The sequence below is a fragment of the Camelus ferus genome, chromosome 9 (genome assembly GCF_009834535.1).
Source record: "Camelus ferus isolate YT-003-E chromosome 9, BCGSAC_Cfer_1.0, whole genome shotgun sequence".
Taxonomy (NCBI): domain Eukaryota; kingdom Metazoa; phylum Chordata; class Mammalia; order Artiodactyla; family Camelidae; genus Camelus; species Camelus ferus.
In genome coordinates this window covers 35,946,938-35,961,253 of record NC_045704.1, presented here as the reverse complement: position 1 = coordinate 35,961,253, position 14,316 = coordinate 35,946,938, and the positions used below count along the sequence as shown (strand labels likewise).

Below are 14,316 nucleotides of genomic sequence, written 5' to 3'. Positions count from 1 at the left end.
CAGGCAGCCCTTGGTCTGGTGTGCATACCAGCGGGCTGGCCACACTCAGGAGGAGGGACCTGGGCAGGCAATTCCAGGGTCCTGGGTGTCTGGAAGGTGGTCTAGAAGCGGAGGTGTGGGCTCTGAGTGAGCACATTCCCACAGACTCCTCACCCTGTGGGAGGGATGAGGCTGGAGGGTCAGAGCAGGGCCCTGGAGAGCACAGAGCCCGGTGCAGGCCCTCTAGCTGAGCTGATGGGCAGGACAGTTTGACAGCCTCAGGGAGAGAAGGGGCACCTGACCCCCTCAGCAGCCTGAGACCGCACACCTGGCTTCTTGTAAATCACGTAGAGCAGGAGGAAGAGGACGACGCCGATGGCAATGAGGGCCGCCCACCAGGTGAGAAGGAACATGATGACCACGGAGATGACCGCTCCAAACAGTGCTGCCCACTTGCTGTAGTATCGGAATGAGGGTCTCCACCCTGTGCGGGGGGGGCACAGGTCAGTGGATATGCTCAGCATTCTGGAGCTTCCTCCCGGGCCAGTGCAGCCAGGCAGGGCCTGGGTGACAAGGCCCTTAGTGCCCAGGGCTGGAGTCCCAGCCTGTGCCCCCGACTCCAGTAGGGCCACACACCTGCCTTGGCTGGCATTCTGCCATGTAAACAGGCTGCACCACAGAGGAGGCGTCCAGCTCCAGCCAAATACGGCCGCAGGACGTCTGACCTCAGCAGCAGCACTGGCTTCTGTGGCTTGCATGGGACCGAGGGGGTGAGATGGACGGGAAGGACATGATTCTGCCTGACTCTACACATGCAGGTCATGCCAGAGCCACCCCACGGCACAACTCCAAGGCACCGTGGCCCATGGTCTAGGGAAAAGGAGGCCTGGGGACAAGCCCATGGCATTTTGGGCTAATTAGAAAAAGTCTTCCTCAAACTCTTCACTGCCATCTGCCAGAAATTTTTCATAATAAACATACAAATCTATGACATCTATGAGTGGGGCCCCCTGGAGTTGTGCAATGTGAAACCTGCAGCGGCCCTATCTGTGACTTTGGCAATTCTCTTCCCTCTCTGGGGAGTCAGGCTCCTGACTCATGTAAAAGGCACTAGAAAAGTCTCTGCACACCGTAAACTGTATGAATCCACATACAGTATACACTGTAAGTGCTGGATAAAGGATAGCTGTTATTACTATGATTATGATATGAATGGTCCCTTTAACTGATGTCAGTTTGAGAGGTGACCTTGGGCTGCCCACCTGCATCCATGCTTCCACTCCCTCCTCCATATCCCAGCCCTGGCTGCCTCCTCCAGTGGAGGGGTGAGGGGCTAGCTTACCAGGTGAGTTGGTGATGGAGGCATGGAAGCAGCTGAAGTTGATGAGGGCGTAGGAGCACAGGAAGAAGTTGGAGATGATGGGGGCGATGGTGTTGAGCTCAGCTTCAGGGACCCAGGGGAGAGAGGAGACACTCTGTTGGGCAACTCCACCAAGGAGCCCCTGGTACCCTCCCTCACAGGGTAAGGGGACCCCAGACAAGCCAACAAGGCTCAGTGTGTCTCAACTTTCTCATCTGTGATGTGGGGCCATCATTTTATACTCTCAAAGGCTTCTGTTTTGTAAACTGTAAACTGCCAGCTTTTAAGAGGACAGAAAGCAGTGTGAGAGTAGACCCTGCCAGGCTACGGGATGACCAAAGACGGTGGGCTGCCACAAATCACAAGAAATGTGTTTTACAATGTGACCTAAAACACAGGTCATTTGTTATCTGAAACCTTGAGACTGTATCGTGGTTTTATCAGCAGTTGAAACCTGCTGTCACAGGCCCCTGACTTTCTCACAGGCCCCCTGCCCCGCTGCAACCCCAGCACCCCCAGACACACTTTTGCACATGAATCCTTGTCTCTGGGCCCGCTTCTGCGGGATCTCAAAGCAAGACGAGCACCTCTTATGTGCCGGGCCTTCTGTACGTGAGTCAGTTGAACCCCCAGAAGAACCCTGCCCCAGGGCACCTAAGATCATGATTCTCTGTCTGAAGCCCAGTCAGAACCAGGTAAAAAGGACATTAAATCCGAGTCAGGGGTGGACTGCAGGGCGAGCAGGGAACATCCAGGAGCACCAGGTCTCACTAGGCATTTCCATCCCCTGGGGGTGGCCCTGCTGCCTCTTCATCTGGTGCAGGATCCAGGGGTACCCAGTGTCCAGAAAGGCGCACTTGAGTGGAAGTGACTAGACCAGTAGGGTAAGCCTCATGGGTTGGTGATGGGGGGAGGAAGCTGTCTCGCAGCCTGGGGAGGTTCACCAGCAGCTGATTCCAGCCCCATTCCTGCATAGAGAGCAGGGGCCAGGGGTCATTGTGCCAAGGCACAGCCACTACCCTTGCTTGGTGTGGCCACCTCTCTCCTAGCAAGTTCCGCTTCATTGGCTAAGTAAATCAGAAAGAACTGGGGTGTGTGCACACATGAGTGTGTGTATGTGAATGTGTGCATATGTGTGCATATATATGTGTTCTCTTCCTGCCCATTGGTGACACACCCTCTGTGCACTACTGCTCCCATTTTGCAGATGAGGAAATTGAGGCTCTGGGTAGTGAAGTAATTTTTCCCAAGGCACACAACTGGCAGTCAGTCACTAACTGATTAACTGGAATCTTTCTCCCAGGGCATCCCCTACCTTGGAACCCAAGGCTTCTAGCAGCTCAAGATCTGAGAAATGTGTTGGGCTAGTTTCTACACCTACAGAGACAGTGATCCAGTTGTTTGTATCTGTTCCTGAGGAGGAGTCAGTCAGCTTGTCCTTTGCTCCAAATGTGTCCTGGGGGCTCATTCAGACCTGGGGAGGGAGGTCTGAGCTCTAGGACATAGGAATGCAGAGCCAGGAATAGTGGGTAGAGTTCTGACCCGTGGCCCTCACCAGGAAAAGTGTGGCCCTGGGTGCCCCTCAGCCTCTCACCGATGATGATGAAGGCTACAGCGATGGCGTAGGCCAGCAGGTAGCCGCGCACTGGCTCCTTGTTCTTGCCGTAGCCTTTGCCGAAGAAGCCGATCAGTGGGTATAGCTGGTCCAAACACAGGCACTGGGGGCACAGGACGACTCGCTCATCCCCTAGCCAGGACCTGCCCCGTCCCCTCCCCTGTGGCCACCTGGACCCCAGCCCCTCCTTGCTCTCTCTGTGACCTCAGCAGGGCACATCCTGATCTGGGTCCTGGCTTCTGTCCCTGTGAAATGGGCATAATCGCCTGCCCTCCCCACCTCACCATGGAGACAGCAAAAGGGCAAAAATGAGAGGGACCAAGCGCATTGGAGTGAAACTGGGAGGGTAGGTTGCAGACAGGATGCTGCACAGGGAACGTGTGGGGCAGGAAATGTGGGTTCTCTTCACAGCTCACCGCAGGAAGGGGGCTGCTTCCTGCAAGAGCTGGCTTTACCAGCTCCTTTTCCTTCAGTCTAGACGCTGGGTCACATGACATCTCCAGGCCTTCGTAGCAGTCACCTGGGCCTCCTAGACCCTCCCGACCCCTCACCTGGAAGACTTTGGCGGCAGAGACGAGACAGGCCAGGGCTGAGGAGAGGGTGGCCCCAAAGATGCCAGCGGTGATCAGGGGTGCAAAGCCTGACACCATGCTCATGGTCTGCAAGGACATGGGGTTCAGGGTCCCATAGTGGGGGGCTGGACCCGGAACCCCTACTGGGAGTGCCCCCTGCAGGCCAGAGCTGGGTCTGGAAGCTTCCACCTGTGTCTGCAACCCTCACTGGGCACCCAGTGCCCATAGGGGCAGGAACTGAGCCCAGGGACCTTTACCTGAACCTCTGTCCCCAAGCCTCAAGCCAGACCCCCAGACCCTGTGCACCCCAGACTGTCCCAGCCTCCACCTGGCACTCCCTGCGGGGGCTGACTTCCTGGAAGGGGCCGCGCGTACCTGGTAGTAGTTGATGAGGCCATAGCGGCAGCTGTGCTGCTGGGTGCACTCGGTAAAGTTCCAGCCGTAGCCACAGGCCAGCCCCTCGCAGGCCCCCGAGCCAGGAGTCACCGTGTCATTCAGGACCCCGGAGGCGTCGCGAACCACACAGGCACCTGAGGAGGCAGGAGGGTGTGGGGAGGTCTTCCTCCCCTCTTCTCTGCTCCCCTCCCACCCGGAAAATGCTGGCCACCTCTGCAGAGGGCAAGATGCTGCTGATGGGCCAGATCTTTCTTTCCTTTGTAGTAATAATAGCAACGCTATCGATAATAACCACAGGGAGAGTAGCTACCATGCAGGAGCGTTTCGGATGAGCCACGCCCTGTGTTAAGTACTTCAACACTCCTGGGAAGCAAATATTACTATTACTTTTGCTGTCATCACTATTCTGCAGAGGCTCAGGGAGCTAAAGTAACCTGTCTAAGGTCATAATGTCCTCCTTAAAGAGGAATCCCAGGTCCCAGACCCTGAGCGGCTGCGACCTGACCCATGTCCCTTGGCCATCTGTGAGCAGCTCATCTCACAAGGTAATTACTAGGAGCAAGAGCATGTGTGAGGAGCTCAGTGAGAGGCAAGTGTCAACAGCCCAGGCCTGGGTCCAAAGCCCAGCTCTGCCACTCAGGCTGTGTGACCTTGGGCAGGTCACTTAACCTCTCTGGGCCCTTGGTTTCTCCTCTGTCAAATGGCAGAAATGACAGTGCCCATATTAAATGTAATAAGGCACGTAAAGGGCTGGGTACATGGTAATAAGTCAGTTGCTAGAATCATCTTCCTCTTCTTCCTCATCATTGTTTTTATTATTATTCGTAGAGTTGGAGCATGATTTTTTCCATAGGATTTTCACACCCTTGAATCTGTAACCTGAGGTATGAAGGGACCAGAGGAACCTGGGCTGACCCACTCCCATCTCCACCACAAACTATACCCCCATGAAGATGTTCTGATTGCTACCAAGGTGCCCCCCAGAATAAAGTTTGAAGCTCCACTTCCTGGAGTTGCCATGTTCTCAGGGCCCAGCTCTTCCTGTTAGATAGCTGAGCTGCACCCTGTTACGCCCCCCATGCCCCACCAGCAGTTTAGGCCGGCTGCTTACCAATGGTGGCCGAGATGGCCAGGTAGGAGACAGTGGTCCAGAAAATGGCCATGAGCGTTCCCTTGGGGATGGCTACAGCAGGGTCCTGGAGGAGGGAGGGAGACAGGACATCAGGGCAGGACTCCTCTCAGGCCCTGCCCTCATCACTCTTGGGGTGGGGCAGCAACCCCTGACCTTGGCTCCTCAGAGCCCCTCTCTCAGGGGGGGCTGAGAGGAAGGAACCTCGAGATTGAGGACCCACAGAGGAAGTCGGGACACAACCAAGGTGACAGCTGAGACCACATCCAAGGCCCTGGGAACCTGAGGCAGGGAGAGGAGCTCTGAGCAGCCCCGGCCTGGTCCTCGAGGACCCTTGGCCAATGCTTGCCAGGGCGGCAGTGAAGGGTGGTGTGAGGGTGGAGGGCTCCCAATTTAGCCTTCCTGGGGGCAATTTCAGGTAATCGCTGGGCAGCGTGCATGTCCTCCCACACCTTGGCCCCTCCAGGCTCACAGGGATGCTGGCGAAACAAATTAATCCTTGCCAAGCTCCTAGACCAGGGCCTAGCTCATTGCCTGGGCTCGCTGCCTATAATCACTATTTTGTATGAATTGATTTGTCCTATTCTACAGCAATAAATATACAGACAAGCCCCAAACTCGCTGCTTCCTATCTGAGAAAGAACTCTGCTGGTGTTTTCCTAGCAGTAATAGCAGACCTTCACACCCACTCATGTGTTTCATTCTTCCACGTACTTCCTCAAACATAGCTTCCTGAGAAGTGGCTGGGGCACCCCCACCAGCCAGGGAGCTGTAAGGAGGGCCCAGCTCGCCGAGCCTGAGGTGGCTCGGTCCCAACTACACACGGTCTACGGCCTCAGACTCACCCAATTCTCAGATTGCTTCTCTGCCCCCAACCCAGGGGTTCTCTCCCTACTTCTCTGCCCCGCAGATAATGTTTATAAAGAAGGAGGCACTGTGCCGGCCATGTGGTAAAAATGACATCAACTTTGACAACCAGCCCTTAGCATGTCCTCTGTGCTGGGCACTGTTCTAAGCACTTTATGTAGATTAGCATGCTGAATGTTCACTCACTCCCTATCCTGTGAAGCAGGGGCTCTGTGTGTCCCATTTTACAGTTGGGGAAGCTGAGGCCCAGAGAGTTTTAAAGGGACTTGCATAAAGTCCATATGAACAGGAGCTGTTCTTCCGCTGAGGATATACTGTTTCACGGGACAGGCAAGGGGCCAGATCCAGGAGGAAAGGGCCCCTTTAGGACTTGAGGGCATTTAGGACAGAAGGTGCCCCCCCCCCTCATCGCCCAGCTCTGAGACAGCTGCCCGGCCCTGACACCTGCTCACTGGGCCTATCGGTAACCTAAGAACGTGATAAAGTGTCTAGATAAATCCCTAGGCTATGATGATCCATAACTGGGCCGGGAGGGGAACTCGGCCATCTGAGCAGAAGCCTGAGCTCTACAGGGACCTCAGGGCAGGTAGAACAGGCCCCTGGTGGCTGCACCCCAGAGAAGAGAGAAAAGCTGGCAAACACGGCCCTCTCTGATTTCTAGGCCCCACTGTGCACCACCCAGGGGGTTACCCAGTTAGAGCCTGGCTGGGGTTCGAGATGGCTGCCAGTGCGCAATTCTTAATTCATTTAAGAAAATGCACCAAGGAGCACCTTTCAAGTAGGACTGGAGATGGAGGTTAAGGGTTCCCAGTACAGAGCCAGTTTCCTCACCATTCATCCTCACTTGTGTACCATCTGCTTTCATAACCTCCCACTGGCAAAGACTCCACTGACTTTCTCGTCTTTCAGAGCTCAGCTCCAGCCCAGCCTCCACTCAGAAGTTTTGCTGGAGCACCTGCCAACATCAGTCTGTGCTTCCCCCAACTTTACCGCACTTTGTACTTCTGCTCTCACACTTCCCATTTGCCACATCTCACCACGATACACTCAACAAATAGGCACCAAGCACCTGGTATGTGTCAGACTCCTAGCTGGGAATGGGGACACAGAGGTAGGCCCCAATTCTCCAGATGTGGGAGGACAGAGACATAAGTGGCTTGACATCACTATACTAGGGGACCCATGACTCTGACAAAAGGGCTGGGAGAGATGGACGGATGGAGGTGTTAATCTGCAAGAGGAACAGAACTTTTCAAGGTAAAGAAATGAGGATAGGAAGCCCCAGGTAGAGAGCACAGCAGAGGCAAAGGTGTGGAGGAGGGACAGGGCAATGGGGGCAAAGCAGAAGATCCTCGGGCCAGGGCAATGGGGGCAAAGCAGAAGATCCTCGGGCCAGGGACCAGGGTCATGGAAGTGGCGACAGTGGGCTGGGGCCTTAAATACTGAGCCAAGGAGCCTGCCCTCATCAAGGTAGTGAAGAGCCCTGGGAATGTGTGCATGGTCCTGTCAGAGTTTTGGAAGGTCAAGCTGGGTCAGTCTTCCCCTTAGGCTGAGAGTCCCAGGACAAGGGTAGAGACTAGCCCATTCTGGGGTGGCTCTCAAGGGCTAGAGTGAAGTGGTGCCAATCAACAACCTCAGTATTGAGGGGGACAAGTGGGATGGATTTGGGTTGGCTTGGATTGAGCTGAGCTGAACTGGGTTTTAGACGCTCTGGCCCTAGGGTCTCAGTGTCAAGGTCAGTGCCCAGAGGGACATCCTCGTAGGAGAGGGCCAGGAAGTGGGAGGGATGGGCGTCCTGCTCACCTTGAGGTCCCCGGAGATGTTGGCTCCTGCAAGGATGCCCGTGGCTGAAGGGAAGAAGATGGAGAACATCCCAAAGAAGCTGCCGTCCATGCCCCGCCAGTCAGGCACCAGGTTCTGGACAAAAATGTCCCCTGGAAAAGCAAGGCCTGAGTCAGGGCTGCCTGGATGGCCTGGCCCCCTTCACTGGGCCAGCCGGGCAGGCAAGAGGCTCCGCTGGCAGCTCCTGGCTATGGGAGTTGGGGTGCCATCCTCCCAGTGCCCACAGAATGAACTAGTTTGTGGGCAGACTCTCCCTGTCCCTGGAGCCATGGGCAGGGGCCCCACCCGCACGTACCCCGGTAGCTGAAGAAGCCTTTGGAGGCCTTGTCCTCGGATGGGGGGATCAGCGTCCCCACCAGGTAGTTGGCAAAAGAGACCATGATGACGAGGAAGAAGAGCACCTGGGCCTGTGGGTAAAGGACCCTAGAGGTCAGATGGTCTGGGCCCGCCTGTTCAGGGAGCCTCAGCCAGGAAGAACTTGCCACAGGTCCCTCACTATCCCATCTGTCCATTCATTCATTCCACACCCATCATGCCACAGGCTCTGTGCTAGGAGCTGGTGCTATAGTGAGTCTCTTGTCTTGCTTATAAACAAGGAAGATGAATCTGGAGCGAGAAAAAGGGGTGTCATGAGGACTGGCTTGGGGCTACTATAGCAGTGTGGCCTGGGAAGGTGTCTTCAAGGGTCTTCAAGGAGTAGGGTGAGAGAGCAGCAGAATGAAGAGGGCATAAGCTTGGTGCACTCAAGGAACTGTGAGGAGGTGACAGAACTGGAGGTCAGAGCGAGGGAGAGGAGAGGTGGCGGGGGCCAGGGCTGGCCAAGCCTGCCAGCTGCAGCCCCACATCTCTTCTGGCCTTGTTACAGGGTGCTGAACTTCTGATTTGGGGCAGGGGACAGGTGCAGGTGAAGAACACTTTTCCCCAGCCCTCCTTGCAGCAAGATGTGGCTATGGGCCCCGTTCTGGCCAATGGGATGTAGATTTCCAGGCTGGGCTGGAAAAGGAAAGGGGAAGGGGTTTCTCTCCTTTTCCACCCTCTTTCCACTTCCTGCTGACTGGGCTGGGGACACACAGAGGGGGCCGTCACGGACCAGGAGGGTGAGGGCTACACCCCGAGGAAGGAGAGGCCACAGGCTGAAAGGCGCCTGGGTGCCTGGCTCCCTGGACTGTTACATGGGAGAGAAACGAATGACTCTAGTTTAAGGTTCCCTTCCTTAGGGTCTCCGTCACAGCAGCAGAACTTAAAGCCTAGCTAATACATACAAGAGGCAGAACCAGGACTGGGACCAGGTTCCATGACTCCCGCTTCTGCACTTGACCATGCCCACATCCCTCTCCAGCATCCTGTCCTCACCTTGGACTCCCACTCCATGCCAGCCAGGGAGATGGCCAGCAGCACAGTGACGGTGACCACGCCGATGATGCGGATGTCATTGGTGGGGTCCACGATGGGTGAGCCATACTCCTGGGGGAGGGGATGGGCCAGGCTGCGTGCTGCCCCCGAACACCCCACCCCTGCAGACCCCTCCACCCTGATTCATCTCATTTATGGGTGCCCACTCATGGGAAAACACAAACTCAAACCCCTTCCCTGTCAACAGGCCCTCCATGGGCCTGGGCAATTTGGCCCTAAAGGCAACACACACCCCTGCAGGGGACTTCTGGGAACAGTCTTTATTTGATGAGATTTTCATGGTCACCCACAGCGGTCAGACTAGAACTTTGGTCCATGATGGGCACAATTGGGCAGAGAGGCAGGAAGGCCTGGCCCAGATGGGGTGGAGGAGAATGCAGCAGCTGCCTGGGCTCCTTCTGCCTGGGTCCAACCCATGCCTCACCTGGAGCAGGTCCCGCACTGTCTCTGCGAAGCCCACAGTGTGCATGGCCACACCCACAGCGTTGGCGAAAGCAAAAATGAGGCCGATGGAGCCCCCAAGCTCTGGGCCAAGACTCCGGGAGATGAGGAAGTAGGTACCACCTATGGGGGCAGAGTCAGGAGCCATGAAGCCAGAGGGGTCAGCTGGCCGGGTGCACTTGGGGCAGGCAGCAGCTGAGGCTGGGACAGGGTGAGCATGGGCCCCAGGGGCTCCACGGCACCAGAGATAACTGAGGCCATCCCATGGGTGTGGAGAGCCTGCCCAGAATCTACGTCTGGAACCAGAAGGAGCAACCTGGGGTGTCCCCTTTTGGGTGGGGGTTGGGGGTTGGGAGGGGTTCAGAGATCTGTTCCTGGGGTAAATACTGGGGGACCTACAAGAGGAGGACCCTAGGGGTGGGGTGGGGTCCAGCAATAGGGGGCTGTGGTGGGGCCCACCTGACTTGACTTTGCCATTGGTGGAGATGGCCGAGATGGAGAGGCCAGTGATGGAGGTCACCATGACTGAGAGCAGGATGATGATCCAGGTCAGGACTGTAGGAGTGGGTGGGGAGGTGACTTAAGTCGCTTCCCTCCTTTGAGCCTCATTTTTTCTCATCTGAAAAATGGGTCTCTGTCTACCTCCTGGTATATTCTGAGGGAGCTGATGAGCCAACATGTAAAGGATCATTATGTATGGAAGGGAAGGTATCCTCCTTTAATGATAAAAAATAATCATTAGCACTTTATGAGCACCTCTGGGTGCCAAACCCTGTGCTGTTTTATGTGCGACAGAGGAACCCCACAATAGGTCTGTGAGGTGGGGACAGTTATCGTCTTCATTTTACTGATGAGATAACCAAGGCTCAGAGAGGTTAAGAACTTGTCCAAGGTCACACAGCATGGGACAGAGCTAGCATCTGGTCTGTCCACAGTGCAAGTTTCTAACCCAGATGCTCTGCAGGAGAAATTTGGCTCCAAAAGGTTAAGTGACTTACTGAAGGCAGACCCAGCCAGGGAGAGCCCCCAGACCTGCTGACTCCATGTCCAGTGAGCCTCAGCCACACTTCCCTGCCCTCTGTCACTGCAGGGGCCCGTGGGCTGTGCAGCTGAAGTTCAAGGCTGCTCCTGTGGGGCCTGGAGCACACTTTCCCCCTCCCCCTGGAGGCAGCACTCACCAATGCCCGCCTGGGCCGTGATCCAGGGGAGCCGCAGGTAGAGGATCACACCCCAGATATTGAGCATGCAACGGATCTGGGAGGAGAGGGAGGTCAGAGGCCACCTGGGGGGGCTGGATACCTCAAGGCCAAACGCACAAGTCCCTGTCTCCAGTCATGGCATGGCATCGGGTACCTAGGGGACACCTGGGCTCTTTCTTTGCTTCGCCCACTTCGGTGGGTTCCCACTTCAATGCCTCTCTGGTTCTGCAGGGCAGGGAGGTGGGGGGTACCCAGAGACCCACCTGTCCCTCCCACCACTCTCCTGCCCTCCTCCCATCGAAGCCTGAGGATGTGCAGCAAGCATTATCACTCCTCAGCCCACTCTAAGCCCAGGGTCCTGTGGCTGCCAGCTCCAACCATGGCCCAGTGGCCAGCTGTTGACCCAGAGCGTGCCATTTATAGGGAACTCAGCAAAAGCCGGCTGAGCCCATGCCCCACATACAAGCAGAAATCAGGGCTCAGGTTGCTGTGACTTCAGCTTCCAAATTTAAAGCAAAGCCAGAGGCCACAGCTGAGGCTGGAATTCCCATGTGGGAGGGGCTGGTGTCGTTGGCCCCAGTCAAGTCTTGGGGTGGGACATGTGGTATTTACAAGCCCAGGAGTTTTGTTTCTTCATTTCAGTCTTTTAAAACTTTTTAAGTTTAATGTAATTTAATTTTTTAAAATTAAGGTATAGTTCATTTATAATATTACATTAGTTTCAAGTGTACAACATAGTGATTCAAAATTCTAGGCCTGGGAGATTTCTAAGGCCCTCCATATGCTCTGAGGTACTGAACGGGCCCACACCAGGCTCTGGCCACCCCAGTCTGGGGGAGGATATCCAGACCCTGGATATGGGCCTCTGAGGATAAAAAAGGGTTCACAGTTCAGATGGAGAAAGAGAGGAACAGCCAGCAGGCAGTTGGCAGAGTTAAGGTGAGAACCCAGGCCTCCTGGCTCCCAGAACAGGACTAAAGCTTTCTCCTAGATCCTATGCGATCCCTTCTGTTAAGTCCCACAATGTCTTGAAAACCAAATTCATTTGATTGTTTGTTGTCTGGGACTTCCCAGTGCTCTACACTGAAACAGCAAACCTTCCCCTTCCCATCATGGAGAATGAGAGAAACCACCAGTTGTGGATTTGTGTGTTTAGTGCTGCCCTCTGGTGGCTTTTGGGGGAACACAGTTTGGGGAAACTCCAAGGCCGACATTTATCCAAGCATTTTACATCTATCAACTCTTTCAATGCCCCCCATTTCATAGAGGAGGAAAGTGAGGCACAGACAGGTTAAGTAACTTGTCCAAGGTCACATGAAGGGTGAGCAGCCAAACAAAGATCTGCCCCAGGGCCAGGTCTCAATCTGGGGGAGGGTGGTAAATGGGAGTCAGGAAGCACTAAAGCAGAGAAAATTTGAGGTCACTATGCAGATGGGGAAACTGAGGCCCAGGCTGGGTCTGGGGACTCCCTTGGCCACTAAGGCCTGAGAATCAGAGCCAAGCCTGAATGGAGCTCTGTCTCTGCATCTCAATCCCTGGACATCCCATTCACACCCTACTCACCATCACTCCCTTGACCCAGCCAAAGCGCACGGGCTCCTCAGGGTTCTTCTCGCCATTGGTGCCTGTCTCATCCTCCACCAGCCCATCAGTCATCTCACGGTTGGGCCGGCTGTCAAAGGCCAGGGCGTGCAGGTGGCTGCCTTCCTGCTGGGAGCCCAGAAAAGGGTCAGGCAGGCAGGGTCATGACACACCAGCTCCCAGCCCTCCACTCTCCACCTCCAGCCTCCCAGGCAGCAAGCCCAGCAAGCCCTGTCTCTGATGCAGACCTTCCCTATCCTCCTGTCCCCATTTCTTTTAGGGGTTTGCAGCTTCTATTTGTATACTTCCACTGACTAGGAGCTCATTACCTCTCTGGGCAACCCTAGATTGCTTGATTGGGTTGCCAGTGACTGGGTAATAAACATTACACATGTCCAGAGCTTTAACAGCTCCCATGCCTGCATTTCATGTGGGTTTCTCAACCCATGAGGAAGACATCTGTTCATCCCCATTACACAGCCAAGGCTCAGAGAGGTTAGGTAACTCGGTCAAGGTTACACAGCAAGGAAGTGCCAATCCTCCGGGACAGTGTTTACCTTGAGGAAGGAATGCAGATCGGCCAGCGTGGGCCGGACCTTACGAGGCTCACCGGGCAGGGTGCTGTTGGCATAGTGCTCGTAGGCAGGCACCACGTCGATAGTGTTGTAGCCAAAGGTGCGCATGTAGAAGGTGCTGCCATGGGTCAGGTGGCTGGGGTGGCTGTTGTCATAGGCAGCCGGTGGTGGGGGCTCATCACCCCCCAGCAACGTGCTGATGGTGAAGCGCCCACTGCACAGAGCAGGGTCCCTGGGTGTCTCCGACACTGGCAGCTCTGCCATAGTGGCTCTGGGTGTCGGGAGGGGGCCAGGGTCAGTGGGGACACACAGGGTGGTTTTATAGGCTGGGCCCAGAGCAGGGAGGAGGCCAGGAGGTCGGCCCAAACCAGCCACGGCTGGTGAGCAAGGTCCCTGAATGGGGTGGGAGACAGAGCACGTGCCCACTAATGTCCTGCTTACCAACTGATCACCGAGATAGCAGCCTGGCCTTGGACTGGGAGCCTGGGCTGGCTCAGCGGAGAAGGGTGGCACACACAGCCCCTGTGTCCTAGAGAGGCTCTTCTGAGTCTGGGGGCAACAGACATCTGCAGCCAAACCCCAGGAAGGAGTATGCAGCAAGAGGACCCTTAGGGACCCTATGAGGGACCCTGATGACCTGAGGACCCATTCTATGCACGTTCAAAAACCTCTTATTTCAGTACATGGTACTTAGTTTTACTTTTTATGTATTTAGAAGTTTTGAATAGATAAATGGTATGACATTTAAAATGATACATACATAAATATAAAAGTTTAGTCTCTCTTAGACCTCTGACTCCCAGTCTTGTGTGTCCTCCCAAAGACATCTCAGTATGTATAAGCCTTTATGTACCAGTAGCCTCAATCAGAGTTCAGCAGGTGCCAGGTGTGATCTGTAGCCACCAGTGGACTGATGATCCCCTGGGGCTTGTGGCTGCCCAGTGGCCTGCAGGACAAGAGGGTGCCACCTTCCCCCGACTCTGCTTACAGGGCCACTAGGGTGTGGAGCCCAGGGAGCCAGCCCTTCCCTGCCGGCCAGCCCAGACAGAGAGCCCAGCTCCCACAGCGGGCAGGAGGCCAGGCCCATCCCAGCGCTGGGCCAGGTCTGGCTCCAGTTTTGTCAACAGCCCTAAGTCTACCCCTTGAATGCACAGTGGCCTTGGCAGCAGCACTCTGATCACCAGAGGCACCTAAGCCACGGTGAGGTGGAGCGTGAGGGAATTGAAATTTGAGTTGTATGGAGTGAAACAGAAATGGGTCAGGGTTTGGAGAGATGAGTCAGCGTGGTGAATGTCTGATGTATCGTCAGAAAAGAAGGACACCCCCAAGCTTCTGCGAGGGGTCTCA

The 14,316-nt window shown here is 55.4% G+C and overlaps 1 protein-coding gene across 5 annotated transcripts in view; it reads right to left on the bottom strand.

Annotated features, from left to right (window-relative positions):
• SLC12A3 (solute carrier family 12 member 3) overlaps positions 1-13,634 on the bottom strand; it is a 35,587-nt gene extending 21,953 nt beyond the window's left edge. For 2 of the 5 annotated variants that reach the window (XM_032486361.1, XM_032486363.1), the window contains exons 1-14: positions 12,952-13,233; positions 12,377-12,523; positions 10,793-10,868; positions 10,074-10,169; positions 9,598-9,737; positions 9,114-9,224; positions 8,056-8,167; positions 7,722-7,852; positions 5,034-5,118; positions 3,902-4,056; positions 3,506-3,613; positions 2,934-3,057; positions 1,322-1,423; positions 308-463 (exon numbers count right to left, since the gene is read on the bottom strand). In XM_032486361.1, the coding sequence (XP_032342252.1) occupies positions 308-463; positions 1,322-1,423; positions 2,934-3,057; positions 3,506-3,613; positions 3,902-4,056; positions 5,034-5,118; positions 7,722-7,852; positions 8,056-8,167; positions 9,114-9,224; positions 9,598-9,737; positions 10,074-10,169; positions 10,793-10,868; positions 12,377-12,523; positions 12,952-13,233 (1,825 nt within the window). Of the gene's footprint in view, positions 1-307; positions 464-1,321; positions 1,424-2,933; positions 3,058-3,505; positions 3,614-3,901; positions 4,057-5,033; positions 5,119-7,721; positions 7,853-8,055; positions 8,168-9,113; positions 9,225-9,597; positions 9,738-10,073; positions 10,170-10,792; positions 10,869-12,376; positions 12,524-12,951 lie in introns of all 5 variants that reach the window. The other 3 variants (XM_032486362.1, XM_032486364.1, XM_014563859.2) reach the window with 2 other exon arrangements.
• Between the last annotated feature and the right edge of the window lie 682 nt (positions 13,635-14,316).